General features: G+C 46.4%; 1 protein-coding gene and 1 long non-coding RNA gene across 8 annotated transcripts; one reads left to right on the top strand and one right to left on the bottom strand.

The window, feature by feature from the left end:
* Positions 1–350: 350 nt before the first annotated feature.
* LOC140639674 (bcl-2-like protein 2) lies at positions 351–17,368 on the top strand. Of its 5 annotated transcripts, none has more exons than XM_072837923.1 (7): positions 11,442–12,115; positions 13,103–13,217; positions 13,939–14,006; positions 14,271–14,377; positions 15,233–15,320; positions 15,409–15,560; positions 16,455–17,368. In XM_072837923.1, the coding sequence occupies exons 1-7, from the start codon at positions 11,921–11,923 to the stop codon at positions 16,492–16,494; spliced, it is 765 nt and encodes a 254-aa protein (XP_072694024.1). In that variant the 5' UTR covers positions 11,442–11,920; the 3' UTR covers positions 16,495–17,368. The 5 variants fall into 5 exon arrangements, with proteins under 5 accessions (XP_072694025.1, XP_072694026.1, XP_072694024.1 ...); XM_072837922.1 differs by lacking the exon at positions 11,442–12,115 and adding an exon at positions 12,188–12,753; XM_072837926.1 differs by lacking the exon at positions 11,442–12,115 and adding an exon at positions 12,848–12,953.
* LOC140639676 (uncharacterized) lies at positions 368–13,310 on the bottom strand. Of its 3 annotated transcripts, none has more exons than XR_012036308.1 (4): positions 11,729–13,310; positions 9,359–9,434; positions 5,587–8,004; positions 368–1,984 (listed from the first exon to the last, which is right to left on the bottom strand). It is a non-coding gene; the product is annotated as an uncharacterized lncRNA (long non-coding RNA). The 3 variants fall into 3 exon arrangements; XR_012036306.1 differs by lacking the exon at positions 368–1,984 and adding an exon at positions 2,507–5,371; XR_012036305.1 differs by lacking the exon at positions 368–1,984 and having other exon boundaries at positions 2,507–8,004; positions 11,729–12,419.

A 17,368-nucleotide genomic window follows, 5' to 3' on the forward strand; every position in this document is an offset into this window, starting at 1 on the left:
GAAGGCACCTGGTCAGCAGTTCCCATTCTAGTGGGAACTGCTCCCCTAATCCAGGCATCCGCTCCTGGGCAGGAAAAATTCAACAAGTGCATGGAACATCAGAGACCTTCTGGGAAATGGTGAATTTACTCCGAGGTTTCCTGAGGCCTAGCCGGCTTCTCTGGGCAGCCTTCAGTCTCAGGAGCCCAGACTGGCCCTCGGTATCCTCCCAGCCCTACTCCTCTTGGCCTCCAGCGGGCCTCTCTCTTCCGGAGTTGTGGCCCTTCCCAAGCTTGCTTCCCAGCCCCGCCCCTCTCTCTCTGGACGCATCTCTGGGCCCCATCATCACCCGGCGCCGGGCCCTCCCTCCCGCCCCCCCTTTCTCCTCCCTCCTTCCTTCCCTCCCTTCCTCCCTCTCTCCCTCCCTCCCAGCTCCTGCACCAGGAAACGGCCCGGATCCTGGCAGCGGCCTGACCCGTGAGATCCCTAACCTGGCAGGCAGGCGGGGTTGGAGACTTGCTGAGGGTGGGGGTGAAGGAGGAGCTGGGCTGTTGGACTGCACTGGGGGGGAGCCGGGAGTAGAGATGGTGAAGGCAGGAAGCCCTTGGCCCTGGGTTTCCCGGGAGGACAGTCGTTAAACATGGATTCGGCCACACAGCTGGTAGAATGTTGGGGGCAGGGGCCGGTCCAGGAAGCTGCAACCCCAGCCTTCTTAGTCCAGACTCTGATCGCTGGCCTTCCCCACCTAGCTCTGCTCTCCCCCTCCCCTTCCCAGGGCTCCACGCTGGCCAGGAGGATGAAAGGCCCCAGCTGGGGGCTCCTTGCCACCAGCGCTGGGTCCTAAGAGCTGCCATCCAGGCTAGGTGAGTGTCCCCTTTCTTTTCTGTCCCAGGCAGCCCTTTGCTTCTTCCACCTTTCCCTTCAGCCCCTGTCTCCACCCCCATTGTGTGCCTCTGCCAGCATCTTCACATCTTCCCTCTGGGGAAGTACTAGGCCCCTTCCTTTAGCCAAAAAGGTGTGTACTGTGGAAGGGGGGGGTGGTTTGCAGGGGTGTTGCAGAGCTGGTATTCTCCTATTGTGGAAAAAAATCTAAAGTATTTTAAAAATAAAATTTACTTGTTTTGCATTTAATGTGGCATATTATGAATTTAATGGCCAGCCCCTCATGCCCTGACCGCTCACCTTGACTTAACTCTTGTGTTCTTGCCCTTCCCTGCCCAGTGGTCTCTGAGCATTTCCTCCCACCTCTCTCCCTGTCTCACTGGGTTGGCCAAGCCTGAAGTACCCCTTCTGGCTCTCTGACCATATATTCATGCCAGTCTTTCATCCTTGACTCTTACAGCCGCCCGGATGGCGACCCCAGCCTCAGCCCCAGACACACGGGCTCTAGTGGCAGACTTTGTAGGCTATAAGCTGAGGCAGAAGGGTTATGTTTGTGGAGCTGGCCCTGGAGAGGGCCCAGCAGCTGATCCACTGCACCAAGCCATGCGGGCAGCTGGAGATGAGTTTGAGACCCGCTTCCGGCGCACCTTCTCTGATTTGGCAGCCCAGCTGCATGTGACCCCAGGCTCAGCCCAGCAACGCTTCACCCAGGTCTCTGACGAACTCTTCCAAGGGGGCCCCAACTGGGGCCGTCTTGTGGCCTTCTTTGTCTTTGGAGCTGCACTGTGTGCTGAGAGTGTCAACAAAGAGATGGAGCCACTTGTGGGACAAGTGCAAGAGTGGATGGTGGCCTACCTGGAGACACGGCTGGCCGACTGGATCCACAGCAGTGGGGGCTGGGTAAGAAGCTTCTCAATTGCTGCTCTGCACACCCCTCCGAAAAAGCTTGTCTCCAGAGGGAAGATGGGGGCTCTGGCTGGAGGCTAGGGGCGGAGTCGCCCTATTTGGGTGGAATCAGATGCCTTCACTATGGGTATCTCGCTAGACTCTGCACTCCAGGGCTGCCATGCAGTCATCACTGGATGGGTTCATGGTCCAAAGCAGAGGACAGACTACACAGTGCCTGCAGGGAAATGGCATCCAGCTGTCAGGAACTTTTTACACCAGAGTACGGTGACATGGGCGGTGGTGGGGATGGGGTGTCAGGGATGGGGTGGTAGTTAGGAAAGCCTTGGCAAAGGATGTCAGTTCAGAGCACAATTTTTGGCCAAGGAGAGGCTGGGATTCACTTGAGGTAGAGAGGGCAAATGAGCCAGGCGCTCATGGGGGATGATGGGGCCTTGCAGCCAGTAGAGCTTTGGCTGGCGAGGAGCTGGGTATGGGGTAGTGCTTGCAGTGGATGGAACTGGAACTCTTCCTCTCCTCTTTCCTCCACTCTTTCCTCTCCTGATCTCCCTTTCTCCTTCTTTCTCTCCTACTTCCCTTCTCTCCCACAGGCGGAGTTCACAGCTCTATACGGGGACGGGGCCCTGGAGGAGGCGCGGCGTCTGCGGGAGGGGAACTGGGCCTCAGTGAGGACAGTGCTGACGGGGGCCGTGGCACTGGGGGCCCTGGTCACCGTAGGGGCCTTTTTTGCGAGCAAGTGAGCAAGTCCGGGGCCAGGCGGGGCTAGGTGTGGCTAGGGGACAGGAGAGCAAGAACAGAACAGGAGAAATGCCCTTGGAAGAAGTGGGGTGAATGGATGGGCACGGAATGGGGATCGGAAAGGGCAGGGTACTGTGTGAAGGAGCTGTGTTTGCCAGGCAGGCAGTTGGAAGGATGAGCTGGGAGACATTAGGGAATGTATTTGGAAAGTCGGGGGCGGGGGGGCGGGCAGGAGATAAAGTCATTCCAAGGTCAGGAGGAGGTGGGAGAGATCATGTCTATAGGTGTAGGCACACAAAACTATACCTAGAACTTAGCTTGTAGCCCTGAGGAAGGTCGACTTGCAGGAGGGGTTGTGTCTCCATTGGATGAGTGAGAGTGTGGGGGGGAAACAGAGGGCACATTCCTTTGAAATGGAAGCTTGAGGTTCTCTGGTGATAGAGAGAGATGGCTGTGATGGTGGGCTGCTTGGACATGCGTGTGCATGTGTACGCATGCTTGTGTGCATGCCGGGCTGCTTGTCTAACCTGTTGGTGGCTGTACTTGAGAAGAGCTCCCTGTTGGAGTGGCAGGAACAAGGGGCAGTTCTCTGCCCCTCCCCCCCACTCCCCCCCTTGTCCTGATGCCTCAAGGCTGTGGGAGAAACACTGTATCCAGTAGAGGGCTTTGGGCACTTTCTGGCAGAAAGTCATCAGCAGGCTTGAGGGAGAAGAGAAGTTCTGTAGCTTGCCCTGTTGCTTTGCCATCCCCATTCCCTGTACATCACTTACTTGCTGCTGCCTCCTGGACTCTGACTGAAAACAGGAGAACAGGCTGCCAAGCCTGCAGGGGGTGGGTGGGGGTGGGGTTGGGGGGTCTGGACCTACCTGCCACCCTCCTTTCCCACTGGGGCACACTGGTGCCTCAGGTGTTCCCTGTCTCTGGGACTGTACCCAAGCTTAACTCTAAATTGGGACTCTAATTTTCCTTTGGAGTGTGTGGAGGTAAATGTTGATCTAGAGTATGGTCTGGGTCCTGCACTGTGTCTCAGTGAGACTGCTGATGCCTTGAGAGGAACATTCCAGCTCTGAACCCCATGGGTGTGAGGGTGACCTGTAGTCCGTGACTGGCCTATTCCATGTAGTGGGCTTTGGTGCTGCTTTATCAAGGGCCAGGTGTATGGGTTCTAGAGTACCTACGACCTAGAAGCATTTCTTTCTTTGAAGCCACACTGTTTGCATGGGTATTACTTGTCTGTACCTCAGAGTCTGAGGACACTAACTTTAGAGCTCACAGTCCTCTAGAATGGACTCAGATTATAGCATTTTCTTTTGAGAGAGAAATTATTTCACTCCAGATGTATGTCCTGAGCCAGACCTCACTGCTGCACTTCCCAAGGTGCTAAAATTGCTGCTCTCCAATGCTGACTTCAGACACAGTGCTCTAGAACCCTGCCCTTGATCCTGAGCACTGATCAGCTTAGCTAGACCATGGTTGACTCTTCTTAGAGATTTTCATTTGGTCCCAGAATGTGGCAACATAGTTGTACTCGCGAGAATGTGGGACCAAAATTGGCCTCAGGTGTTTAGCCCAGACTTCTGCTTTTGAGAGAGGGCTGCACTTTTTAAACGGTATTTATAGGGGAAGTGGTAGACTGCATGCACCACTTGGTCTGTTGTGAGTATGCTGATACCAGAAACTCAGAGCTGGTCTGTGGCAGGCAGTTGGGGTGGGGGTGGGGGGTCTCTGACTTGCTCAGGACAAACTAGACCAGTGGTTTTCAGACTGCTTGGCAGAACCCTGAAGTTTTGGAGGAGTTGCCTCAGGAGTCCTTGGGGAGATGAAGAGGGGGTGCTAAGCAGGCTGGGCTACATGTCCTCAAACAGAATAGCTCCCCTGGTGGCTGTCTTACATATCGGGGTTCAGGGTAGATTTAATTTACATTAAGGGGTTTGCTGCTGAAAAAAAAGTTGGAAAACCACTGACTAGACCATCAGCTCCAAATTGGAGCCCACTCTCCCCCAAGTTTGGGGCAGACTCTTCACCTTCCCTTCTACCACAGGACCCCTGACCCTGCTAGCTTTCCTGGGGGCCTTTAGCAAACCAGAGCAGCAGGGACCATGGTCAGGTAACTGAAATGCCCTGTGCTGAGGCCTTCACACCTGGGTGGAAGTAGACATTGTTTTCTGAAAGGGTAAAGGGCTTGGATTCCCAGAAGCATAGCTTACTTGGGGTCATAGTGGGCAGTTTTGATCTGTCCTGTCCTTTATAGCTTGAGGGGCAATGGAAACCCCAGAGACTCTTCTGTCAGGGAAAACTAGAGACTCTCTTCTAGAGCCATATAGTTCCTTGGGATTAGCTCTTGGCCAGGAAGGCTGAGTATGGCTCCCAACTTTTAAATCTATTTCATTAAAAAAAAAAAAAAAAAAAGGGAAATAAATCTAAATGCCATTTTTTCAGAGATTAAAGAGGTGGAGAGGGCATTTCTTGCTTTCCAGAGCCCAAAGGGACAAATAGGGACTTTGCTTAGGCCAAGGAAGGAGAAGTAGGGCAACTAGGTCCTGCAATTATTAATCCCACTCCCCATTTATCCTAGGGTATATACTATTTTACTTTTTTAAATCATAAAATGGCGGGAGAACAGATTTGGTTAGTTTAGAAGAAAAGAAAAAGCTCTATAAATATAAATATATATTCCTGTATTTTTATTTAATAATTTATAAATATCAAGTTCATTTGACTTTTATTTTTGTGTAATATGTAATGGTCGTATTGAAAAAAAAATAAAGCCCAGAAGTTTAATGAGAAGGACTGAGCAGGGTTTGTGACTTTTACACTCTGTAGCCTGGTGTCAGGACATTTCTTGATCTAATCATCTCTTCATGACCTTGTTAAAGTGCAAGAATTAGAGTAACAGGGATTTCGGAAAGTGTTGAGATAAAAAAAAAAAAAGAAAATCAGAGTTGTTCCCCCCATCTCCCAACCCCTGCCAAATGCCCAAAGCCAAGAGCTCCATCTGTGCCAAACCAAATCTTAAGAGGTGTGTGTATACAGTACTTTGGAATGGCCACAAACAACCAACCAAAACAAAGAAAATCTTACCCCAAATCTTTTTGTGATGTTAATCAAGTCCCCAGTTGTGGTTCAGCCTCCAGTGATGATGAGCATTTCTTCCCAGTATCCTGCTGCTTACTTCTTGCAAAAATGGAGCCCCTGCTTCCTTTCCTGGCACCTTGAGATACTTGATTTCAGCCATTTTAATGCAAACAGCTGAAGTGGATGGAATCTACAGGAATTATTCAGCCCATCCTTCTGTCCTAATTGAGAACAACATCAGAATCCTGCCTGACAGGAAGAGCGATACTAATTTCAAATTATAAGAATTTCTAGTCTTTCTATAATCTGGTGCAATTAAATTACATTTGGGTATATATGTGTTAGATTGTAGTTAGAGATATACTGCTCAGAGGAGAGTTTCCATCCTCTCTATAGGAAATCAACAGGGCAAGCCATATGAAAATCTGAGAGTGGCTTGGTGAACATGGAGTTAAGGAAAGGGGAATTAGATGCTCTTAATAGTTAATATTGTCAGGCTATGAGAGCATTTATCTCCACTCCAGTGTGATTGATTTAATGATCGGTTGATTTGTATTTGACTAATTCCTTCCAAAAAGCATTTGCAACATCTTGCTATACAAAACAATAGGAGAATATGGATTTTTAAAGTAGAGGTAAAGAAAAAAAAATAAAATAAAAAATAAAGTAGAAGTAAAGGATAAATTGAAATATTAAAATAAGATGACAGCAAAAGGAAAATTAATGTACAGAAAAGCATTCTATAAGCAGTATTTCCGAATACTGAAGCTAAGCTATAAATTCGGCCTTGAGCTTTCCAATTTCTAAGGCAAATTGGAAAACAAAACAAGATTCACTTTCCTCTTGGGATTTAGAAAAGTCTGTCGGTTCCTTAAGATGGGCAAAGACTTTTGTGGCTCTTCTGGGGTGATATAGAGGCTATCACCCTCTGTAACATCTGACAGTAAATATGATGTTGAGTTTTGCACCAATAAACACCAAATGGGAATTCAGTAGATCCTAAGCTTGTTCTATCAGGCTCATCACAATTTAGCCCAAATATACCCTATGGCGGTTTATTATAGGGCTAAATTACAGACCATATAAATGGATAGATGGATTTTTTAATCTTTTAGACATTTCTCCATGAATGTCATTTCTCCATATGGTACTTTCGATAAAATTTGGGCAACATTTAGTTACAGTTTCTAGCAAATGGATTGTAGACATTCTGTGTTTTTACTTAAGAGCAGATTCTTTGAAAACTTTAAAATGTTCCTTAAATGTGGATATAGGTGTGACATAAACTATATGAGAGAGAGAGAGAGAGAGAGAGAGGCAGAGACACAGGCGGAGGGAGAAGCAGGTTCCCTGCAGGGGAGCCCAATGCGGGACTCCATCCCGAGACTCAGAGATCATGACCTGAGCCAAGGCAGATGCTCTACCACTGGGCCACTCAAGCGCCCAAAATTAACAATATTTTAAAAATCAACTAGAAAACGTAATATAATGGAAAGCTATGTAGTTTTTTTTACTGATTCAATCATTGATTCATGCAACAAATATTCAGGCATCTTCTATGTACTAAGCACAGTTCTAGACACTGAGTGCACAGGCACAAATTTCTGCCCTCATATTACATATTACTTACATTCTACTAAGGGAAACAAACAAAAACTAAATAAATTCATTTCACAATATTCATTAACATAACATTTCATGTTTCAAGGTGATAAATGCTGTGAAGAAAAATAATTCATTGGCATGGAATTGGGAAAGTGTTTAAGTATAGATTTCAATGTTAAATAGAATAGTCAGGGAAGCCCTCATTTCTAAGGTGACTTTTTTTGAGTAAAATCATGGAAAATGAAATTGGAAAAATATTTTTATTGATATGGAAAGACATTTCTAACTTGGTAAAGAAGGAAGTAGAAAATAATATATACAGTATGATCCCAGTTTGCCAAAATAAATATATAAATGTGTGTGTGTGTGCATGTGTGCCTCTATATGTATATATGTTTTGAAAATTTCAGGAAGGGGATATGCCAAAATATCACTAGTGATTATCTCTGGGTGTTGGATTTTACTGGTGATTTTATTTTGTTCTTTTTACTATCCGTATTTTCTGATCTTTTCATAAAGAACACATATATATGATGCAATATATTAAAACAAGTTTTCCAGGTACAACATTTTTTAAAAGTTAACCAAGCAGAATAGGAAATAAGCAGCCCATGTAGATTCTTTCTCATTTAAATGGACACCTCACTTCCCTGCAAGGACAGACCTAGGGAGTTAAGATAGGCGAGCCTAGACTTTGCATTAGAGAATAATTGGAGTTGGGGCACCTGGGTGGCTCAGTTGGTTGGACATCCAACTCTTGATCTCAGCTCAAGTCTCCATCTTAGGGTTGTGAGTTCAAGCCCTGTGTTGGGGCTCAGCCTGAAAAGAAAACAACAAAGAAAATAATTGGAGTCTGTTCCATAGTAGAGGTAAGTAAATGATCAAGGCTTCAAGGTTTTATGTCAGCACTAACAGAAATATAATGCAAATCATATATGTAGTTTCAATTTTCTGGAAGCCTCATTAAAAAAGCAAAAAGGTACAGGTATAAAACTAATTTTAATAATATTTTACTTAGCCCAGTATATAAAAATTATTACAATTGCAACCTATAATTAATATAACAGTTATTAATTTGTTTTATAGTCTCTTTTTCCTATTGTCTTTGAAATTTGGTGAATATTTGACATTTTCAGTATATCTCAAGTCAGACTACTCACATTCCAAGTGCTCAAGGCATGTGCGAGTAGTGGGTATCATATTAAACAATGTAGTTTTAGATTATAGAGAATTATTATAGCAGGCAAAAAAGAAAAAAAAAAGCAAGAGTTAAAAATAGGAATGAAACTACCACAAAGCCATGTGTTTATATAGTTTAGTGAGACAGCTTTTCCCTTTTGGACAGAACTGGAGATGCCCTCATCCATTTTTTACTGATTTAATTCTCCTTAAGTCCACTAGCCACTTCTATTGACACATTTTTCCTTCTAGAGCACAGCATCACTGAGTTTTATTTTTCCCAAAACTCCATAGCCTCTATGGAAAGGTTATTACTGAAGGAAAATTATACTCATAATGGGTAAATTTCACATCATTACGTATGAATTTCTTACAAATTCATTCTTAGAAACTTATCTCTTTGATGTTCTCTATGCATCAACAATGGGTAAGATTTTAAATTATTATGGAAGATCATTCATTCAGTTAGCATTTATTGAGCACACAGTGATGGGCAATGGGAATACAAATATAATTAAGATGATGTCCCTGCCTTTTACAGTTTACACTCTAATAGGGAAGTATCTCACTTTACATGTCATTCAAATATCTTTTTAAATGTCTGAAAAAGTAATCATTCTTACTAGAGTAAGTTTGGAAGTTGGAGGGTTTTTAAAATTTTAAATAAAAATAACATGATAAAAAAATAACATGATATTGTGGGGAAAATCGTTCATATAACGCAGAAAATGATAAATCAATTATAATCCTACTACTCAGAAAGTACCACTGTTAACATTTTGGCATATTTCTTTCCCATCTTTTATCTGTGCTTATATTTTATGATCATACTGTATATACAATTTCTTATACTACAGTTCTGCTTACCATTATATTGCACAGTTTTTCCTTGTCATTAAAAGTGTTTTGAAGGCAAAATGACTATATAAAATTAAATCTATGTGTGTATAATAATTCTCCTGAATGTGCCTATTTGGACATTCAAGTTGCTTACCTTTTTTCACTTTGATGAAGGTCTTTATTCCTAAATGTGCAGATGATAAATAAAATCACCAGGTCAAGAATCTCAACTGTTAAAAAATTAGAGAAAAAAAAAGGGGGGGACGCTTGGGTGGCTCAGTGGTTGAGCATCTGCCTTTGGCTCAGGGCGTGATCCTGGAGTCCCGGGATCAGGTCCCACATCGGGCTCCCTGCAGGGAGCCTGCTTCTCCCTCTGCCTGTATCTTTACCTCTCTCTGTGTGTCTCTCACGAATAAATAAATTTTAAAAATAAAAAAATAAAAAGAATCTCAACAGTTTTAAAGCTTTTAGTACATATTACCAAAGAAAAGATAGAACTGGTTCTTGCTCCCTTTTTTCCCCAAAGTCCAAGTTGTTAAAAAAAAAATATCATAATCGTGCTTTATATACACTTTTACATTCTATTTCTTTGACCTAGCAAGAATTATTTTTGGATTTTATTACATGTTTTGTGTAACCCTTTTAATAGGTGCATAATAATCTTTGGGTATAATTACAGCTTGCCTAAACATATGTCTATTGTTGAAATTTAGTCTTTTTCCAATTTCAATATCATACATAATATAATCTTTGTGTATTAAGGCAGACTTTATGGTAATTTTGATCTAAGCTTTGAAAGCTAGCTCTGAATTCCCTGCTAACTTTTTTTCTCCCCTGCTCACTTTTAATTATTAGTTCCATGACTTGGGCAAGTTACTTCACTCTTTCTTCGTCCCCCCAAAAGGCTATAGTTTTGGAAATATTTGCTTTATAAAGTTGTGAGAATTCAATGAGATAATATAATAAGGAGTCCAGGATTGTGCCTGTTACAAAATCAAGTGCTCAACAAAATTAGGATTCGAAAGTCCTTATAAAAAAATCGCATTTCCCTTGATCAGCTTGATTAGTTAATTTATCAAGATTTTGTTTATTTATTTGAGAGACAGCACATGCCAAAGAGTAGGGAGGGGCACTGGGAGAGGGAGAAGCAGGGTCTCCGCTGAGTGTAGATCCTCCATCCCAGGACTATAGGACCATGAGCACTAAAGGCCATGCTCAATCTGAGCCACCCAGGCGCCCTCAGCTTGATTAGTTTAAATCAAGCACCAATAAAATATGAAAATCTTGATTAGGTTAAGATTAGTAGAAAACCTTTTTTTTCCAGTGACCTCACAGTCTTTTAGAACTTGTCTTCCGTGCTCAAGTTAGTTCTCCCAGACCACTGGAGCTGAGATGGCTGCTGAAGTAATTTTCAGTGAAATTTTAAGCGACTGTGACTCTGCTTTGAATTCCCCTGTTCCTGAGGTAAGGATTTGTGAGGAAAAGTGAGGGTGAGGGGAAGAGTGGGGGTATACTGAGACGCTTTTGACTTTTTGGTTTGCTAACAGGGATCTCCTCTTGTCCAAATCTCCTCACCCCAGACACACACATCCTGTTGGGGTTGTCTGATTAATTTGATTGGGCTCATTTGGATCTGGCTGTCAAACCCTAGCTGCGTCCGGCTACAAATAACCCTCTTGCAAACTTTGCACCTTTGTTTCTTCTTTTTAAATAAATGTGTAGTATCACTACTACATATGGCAACCCTGCTTTCCAGGGTGATGTCTCATTGGTTATCTCAGAGTGGAAACTTGTGGTGGGAACCTGCCTGGAGGAATTCCTCTGTGGTCTGAAGGAAGGTTTGGGGGCTGCGAAAGAGTTGAAGATGAGGGTGGCACCCAGATTCCCGGTCAACGCAAACATTTATTGACAATATGTGCCAAGCATATTGCCCTACAGTGGAGCTGCAAATATAAATAGGATCCAGCCTCTCCTCTCCAAATTCTCAGGATGCAGGACAAAATGATTACGTGCACAGTGGAGGTAGTAGGCCTGCTAGTCATGGGAAAGGAGAGGAGGCTAGCATAAGGTTTTGCACGAGCGGTGATGCTTAGGTTTGCAGTGGTCTGGTTGAAGAGGGACTTCATGTACAGAGGCACAGAGCTGGGTGCCGGTATACCCCCTGGAATGAGGAGTGTAGAAATAACATTTGTGACGTAGGCTGGTCCTGAGGTCTCTAAGGCCACGGTACAGTTTTACTTTTACCTGGCCAGCAAAGGGGAGCCAGCTCACTGTGGTAGCGGTGAGGACTGTTAAGAGTGACACTGGAAGCTGAGAGATCTATTAGGGGGCTTAGCAAACAGCCCAAGAAACAAACTGAAACTGAGGCATGAGCAGCGGGCTTGGAAAGTATGCCTGCACAAGGAAGACAGATCAGACAGGACTGGTAGCTCTGGACTGAAGATTCCTTCCTGCTTTCTGGTTTGGGAGACCTGATGGGTGTTGGTACCTTTTGGTACCTGGATGGGGAAAGCAAGCATCTTACTGGAGAGCTCCATTCAGAACCTCCATTTCCAGCAACATTCCATCCACTGGTAGCTTCCTGGTTAGCAAACCAGTTTACAGAAACCGCCTCAACGTTTTCAGCCACTGCTTTCTAACATCTCTCCAGCCGGCGACCAGTAGCGTCAAGATGGCGGCCCCCCGCCAAGGACTAGTCATGTGACCTCGGCTTTCCATGGCTGGAAGCCTTGCCGTCCGTTGCGGGGCAAGGTTCACCTGTCACGAAACGGATGTTAGCCCTTCGAATCTCACGAGCCAATCGGCATCCGAGAGGGCTATTGCTGCGAGGCGATCGGAAGATTGGCCTTGTCTCCTCGCCCTAGCCAGCGGCCAATCACCGAGCGTCATATACTCGCGGATCCGCCTGGAGGTGGGGGTGGGGGGAGGCAGGAATGTCGTCACAGCGTGGCGGTATTGTTACCTAAGGGGTTGAGAGGAGGTGGGGCGTATGTTGATTGACAGGCCAGCTCCCCTACCGGGATTTGAGAATTTGGCGCAATATCCCGCCTTAGGGGTGGGGTCTTATTTGATTGCCAAGTAATATCCCCCAATGGAGTCCTAGCTCGTGGTGACGGGCAGGTTGCTAGACTAATGAATCCTCGGCGTGCCCGGCGCTGTTCTCCAATCGCCGGGCGGCGGGCCCCAGTCTGAGCGGCGATGGCGGCGGCGGCGGCGGCGGCAGCAGCAGCGGGGGCTGCGGGCGGTCGGGGCTCCGGGCCGGGGCGGCGGCGCCATCTTGTGCCCGGGGCCGGTGGGGAGGCCGGGGAGGGGGCCCCGGGGGGCGCAGGGGACTACGGGAACGGCCTGGAGTCTGAGGAACTGGAGCCTGAGGAGCTGCTGCTGGAGCCCGAGCCGGAGCCCGAGCCCGAAGAGGAGCCGCCCCGGCCCCGCGCCCCCCCGGGAGCTCCGGGCCCTGGGCCTGGCTCGGGAGCCCCCGGCAGCCAGGAGGAGGAGGAGGAGCCGGGACTGGTCGAGGGTGACCCGGGGGACGGCGCCATTGAGGACCCGGTGAGGGAAGGAGGGCGAGCGAGCAGGCCTGGCCGTGTCACGGGAGGCCCAGAGCTCGGGCGAGCGGGAGGCAGGCGGGGGGTGGGGTGGGCGGGGAATAACGTGGCTGGGGCAGGGCCGGGCGCGGATCCTCGACGTCCAGAAGGGGCCCAGCCGGGTTGATTCGGGCGTTATGGGTGCCTAGTGTTGTTCCAGAGAAGGTAGCTTGCTTTTCTTTTCATCGCGACCCGCGCGTGGGGCGAGGGAAATGGCCGAGCATGGCTGGGGCCGCGCTTGGACGGAGAGCAGGGCGCAGCCCCTGCGTTGGTTCCTCTTAAGCTCTTCTCCATACCCTTTCCACTCATTACAGGAGCTGGAAGCGATCAAAGCTCGAGTCAGGGAGATGGAGGAAGAAGCTGAGAAGTTAAAGGAGCTACAGAACGAGGTAGAGAAACAGATGAATATGAGTCCACCTCCAGGCAATGGTGAGTAACCGGCGGTTGCACGCGGAGCCCGGGTCCTCGGAAGGGTTCTGCGAGCACGGGTTGTGTGGGATTAGATGCTCGGGACCTTGGAGCTGCTTGTATGAGCAATTACTGGGCAGGTGCTGGGGTCATAGTCCATTGTGTGTTTTTTCTGACCTTAGTGAGGCAAGAATCTCTATTTTGATGATGGTAATTTTGTGCCTTTCTTTGTCCTTTTTACAAATGTGTTCTTTGTTCTTTAGTCTACCTCTACTCTTTGTGGACGTTGCCAACTGGCATTTGACCTTCAAGTCTCATAGTTCTTCCTTTAGTTGGAGACCCTTTAGTTAGGAGTCCTAAGAGAAGCTACTCGACTGCAGAGGGCTTTCTCTTTAACCTAGAACTGTTGAGTTTGGGTTCCCTTGATTTTGTTCACTTTAAAAATGATTTGAGTCAAAGCTGTTCAATAGGGTCTTGATTTGGGAGCAGGAGAGAAATTCCTGTACTGTTTTCTCTGATTTTTTTTTTAAGGATATGTTAATCTGTTGCTTGATTAGTCAGATGTTCAGCCAAGCATCTATTGTGTGCTAGACAGTATTCTTGGTAAGGGGTACAGCAGGGAACACAACAGACCAAAATCTTTGCCTTCCCTGTAGTGGTGGTGGTGGTAGTGATGCATATATTGGTCAAATAGAAAACCAGTTTCTTGCCACCCCCCCCTCCCTTTCTTTTTTCTTCAAAGCTGGCCCAGTGATCATGTCCATTGAAGAGAAGATGGAGGCTGATGCCCGTTCCATTTATGTTGGCAATGTATGTATTTTGGGGCCCTGATTGGGGTTGTGGGAAGGCTCTTGTTTGGGGAGTTGGTTAATAGGAGTCTTAAGGAATATTTCAAGGATAGGTAGTAGGTTGGGGGAGTATTGAGAGGGTTTGGAGGAGGTAAAAGGAAATGAAGATCAGCAGAGGCTCTGGGGTTGGGAAGAGAAGATTAACTTCTTAGAGAACGAGAGTTGATGTGATTTTGGAGAGGATAGGCAGGGTACCTGTGAAATATAACCTTCTCTACCCTCACAGGTGGACTATGGTGCAACAGCAGAAGAGTTGGAAGCACACTTTCATGGCTGTGGTTCAGTCAACCGTGTTACCATACTCTGTGACAAATTTAGTGGCCATCCTAAAGGGTAAGTAGAGAAGTAAAATGAGGTTGTTTTAATCACATCTTAGAAATAGATAAATAATGTTTTGTATTGAGCAGCGTTAACTTGTTAAAATAAGCAGTGTTTGTTTTATGGTTAGGGCGTTAGTGTCACATATACATATCGGGTCACGTAAATGCCTTCAGAGACCAAACATAAAGATGAAGGTTAGCATGAGTGGGATTGTGAACTAGAAAAAGGAGGGACAGGGATCCCTGGGTGGCGCAGCGGTTTGGCACCTGCCTTTGGCCCAGGGTGCGATCCTGGAGACCCGGGATCGAATCCCACGTCAGGCTCCCGGTGCATGGAGCCTGCTTCTCCCTCTGCCTGTGTCTCTGCCTCTCTCTCTCTCTCTCTCTCTCTCTCTGTGTGACTGTCATAAATAAATAAAAAAAATATTATAAAAAAAAAAAGAAAAAGGAGGGACAGCATTTGCTTAGCAATCCAGGCTGTTTGTATACTATTTTATAATTTTCTTAAGAGTAGGTGGAAATTTAGATTGAAGTATTCCATTTAAAAAAAATTTGACCAGGGCAGCCCGGTGGCTCAGCGGTTTAGTGCTGCCTTCAGCCCAGGGCCTGATCCTGGAGACCTAGGATCAAGTTCCACCTCAGGCTACCAGCATGGAGCCGCCTTCTCCCTCTGCCTGTGTCTTTGCCTCCACCCCCCGCCCCCGCCGTGTCTCTCATGAATGAATAAATAAATAAAAATCTTTTTTTAAAAAAATTGACCAATAAATAAATATGTGGCCCTGTTGTTATTCAGGCATACCTGCAAGTTGGATTTGATGTGTAAGCTGCTGTAACTTCAGATGAATGAAATGACAATTATTTTTTTCAGTTTTGCGTATATAGAGTTCTCAGACAAAGAGTCAGTGAGGACTTCCTTGGCCTTAGATGAGTCACTATTTAGAGGAAGACAAATCAAGGTAAGCCCTGTACTCATTGCTGTTCTGGTTCTGTGCAAACTCTCCAGGCTTATTTTAAGACTTTCTGTTGTATATCCCTCACTTTCAGGTGATCCCAAAACGAACCAACAGACCAGGCATCAGCACAACAGACCGGGGTTTCCCACGAGCCCGATACCGTGCCCGGACTACCAACTACAACAGCTCCCGCTCTCGATTCTACAGTGGTTTTAACAGCAGGCCCCGGGGTCGCGTCTACAGGTCAGGATAGATGGGCTGCTCCTCTCCCCCGCCTCCCATGAGCCCTGTATGTTTCCTTCTTTCCTGATCTGAGGAACCTCCCTCACGTTACCCTCCCCTTGGTCTCCAGGGACTTGGTCTCCTGCCTGTGCAGGGTGAGGAAGGTAGTTGCAGGCCAGGCCAGGAGGCCAGTCTCATCATCGTTTTCTGGAGCAGAAATTGGTGATAAGGGCTGGATCTCTCTACTCTTGTTCTGAGAGATGCTTCTTTCAACCCCAGCCTTTTTTTTTCCTTGAGGGTTGGTGGTAGTGAAGGCATTGCTTGGACATTTGCTATTTTTCCCAGAGTTAAGGAGGGGTTGAAGATTGAACCTCCCTTGGAAGAATACCAGAGGCTAGTTGATCTTCCTCAACAGCCGTGTGGGAGGATACTGAAATATTTACTCTTTAACTGAGCCACTGTTTTGCAAGGTTAACTTTTTCTCTGGGCCTAGTGTGGTGCCCATGTTGTTGCTTTACTATCATTTCTCCGCCTTTGAATAGACAGGATAGGCATATAGACCTTGGCTTTTTATAAGATATACTTATCTGCTCCCAGGAATTAGGGAGGATCTGTTGGTGAAGGCCTGGGGTTTAAGAGCTGTGGAAAACTGAAACTGGAAAGATAATGAGTCCATTTTCTTGCCCCTATATCTCAGATGTAGTTTTTTGCCTCTGGCAAAGTATTCTGTTAAATTATCCCGTCCTGTTTGCCAGGTGTGTCACCATTGTGGGGTCACTTTTAGGATACTTGGAAACTTCTCCCCCCCTCCCCCCCATTCCCTGCACTGTCACTGGGGCAAGGGCCCACGGGGAGGGGCTTGTGCTAAACTCTTAAGTGATCATGTTAACACCTAACTCTCCTTCTTTCTTCCAGGGGCCGGGCTAGAGCGACATCATGGTATTCCCCTTACTAAAAAAAGTGTGTATTAGGAGGAGAGAGAGGAAAAAAAGAGGAAAGAAGGAAAAAAAAAAAAAGAATTAAAAAAAAAAAAAGAAAAACAGAAGATGACCTTGATGGAAAAAAAAATATTTTTTAAAAAAAAGATATACTGTGGAAGGGGGGAGAATCCCATAACTAACTGCTGAGGAGGGACCTGCTTTGGGAAGTAGGGGAAGGCCCAGGGAGCGGGGCAGGGGGCTGCTCATTCACTCTGGGGATTCGCCATGGACACGTCTCAACTGCGCAAGCTGCTCCCCTTGTTTCCCTGTCCCACTTCACCCCTTTGGGGGCTGCTTGAGGGTAGGTGGGCATGGGTGGTAGGAGGGGTTTTTTTACCCAGGGCTCTGGAAGGACACCAAACTGTTCTGCTTGTTACCTTCCCTCCATCTTCTCCCTAACTTTCGCAGTCCCCTCCACCTGCTCCTGTCCTGCCAGGTCTGCCACCCACCCCACCCCTCTTTTCCGGCTCCCTGCCCCTCCAGATTGCCTGGTGATCTATTTTGTTTCCTTTTGTGTTTCTTTTTCTGTTTTGAGTGTCTTTCTTTGCAGGTTTCTGTAGCCGGAAGATCTCCGTTCCGCTCCCAGCGGCTCCAGTGTAAATTCCCCTACCCCCTGGGGAAATGCACTACCTTGTTTTGGGGGGTTTTGGGACTTTTTTTTTTGTTTTTCAGTTTTTTTGTTTTGTTTTGTTTTCCTTTGCCTTTTTTTCCCTTTTATTTGGAGGGAATGGGAGGAAGTGGGAACAGGGCGGTGGGAGGTGGATTTTGTTTATTTTTTTAGCTCATTTCCAGGGGGTGGGATTTTTTTTTAATATGTGTCATGAATAAAGTTGTTTTTGAAAATAAAAA

Source organism: Canis lupus, chromosome 9, assembly GCF_048164855.1.
Source record: "Canis lupus baileyi chromosome 9, mCanLup2.hap1, whole genome shotgun sequence".
Classification (NCBI taxonomy): Eukaryota; Metazoa; Chordata; class Mammalia; order Carnivora; family Canidae; genus Canis; species Canis lupus.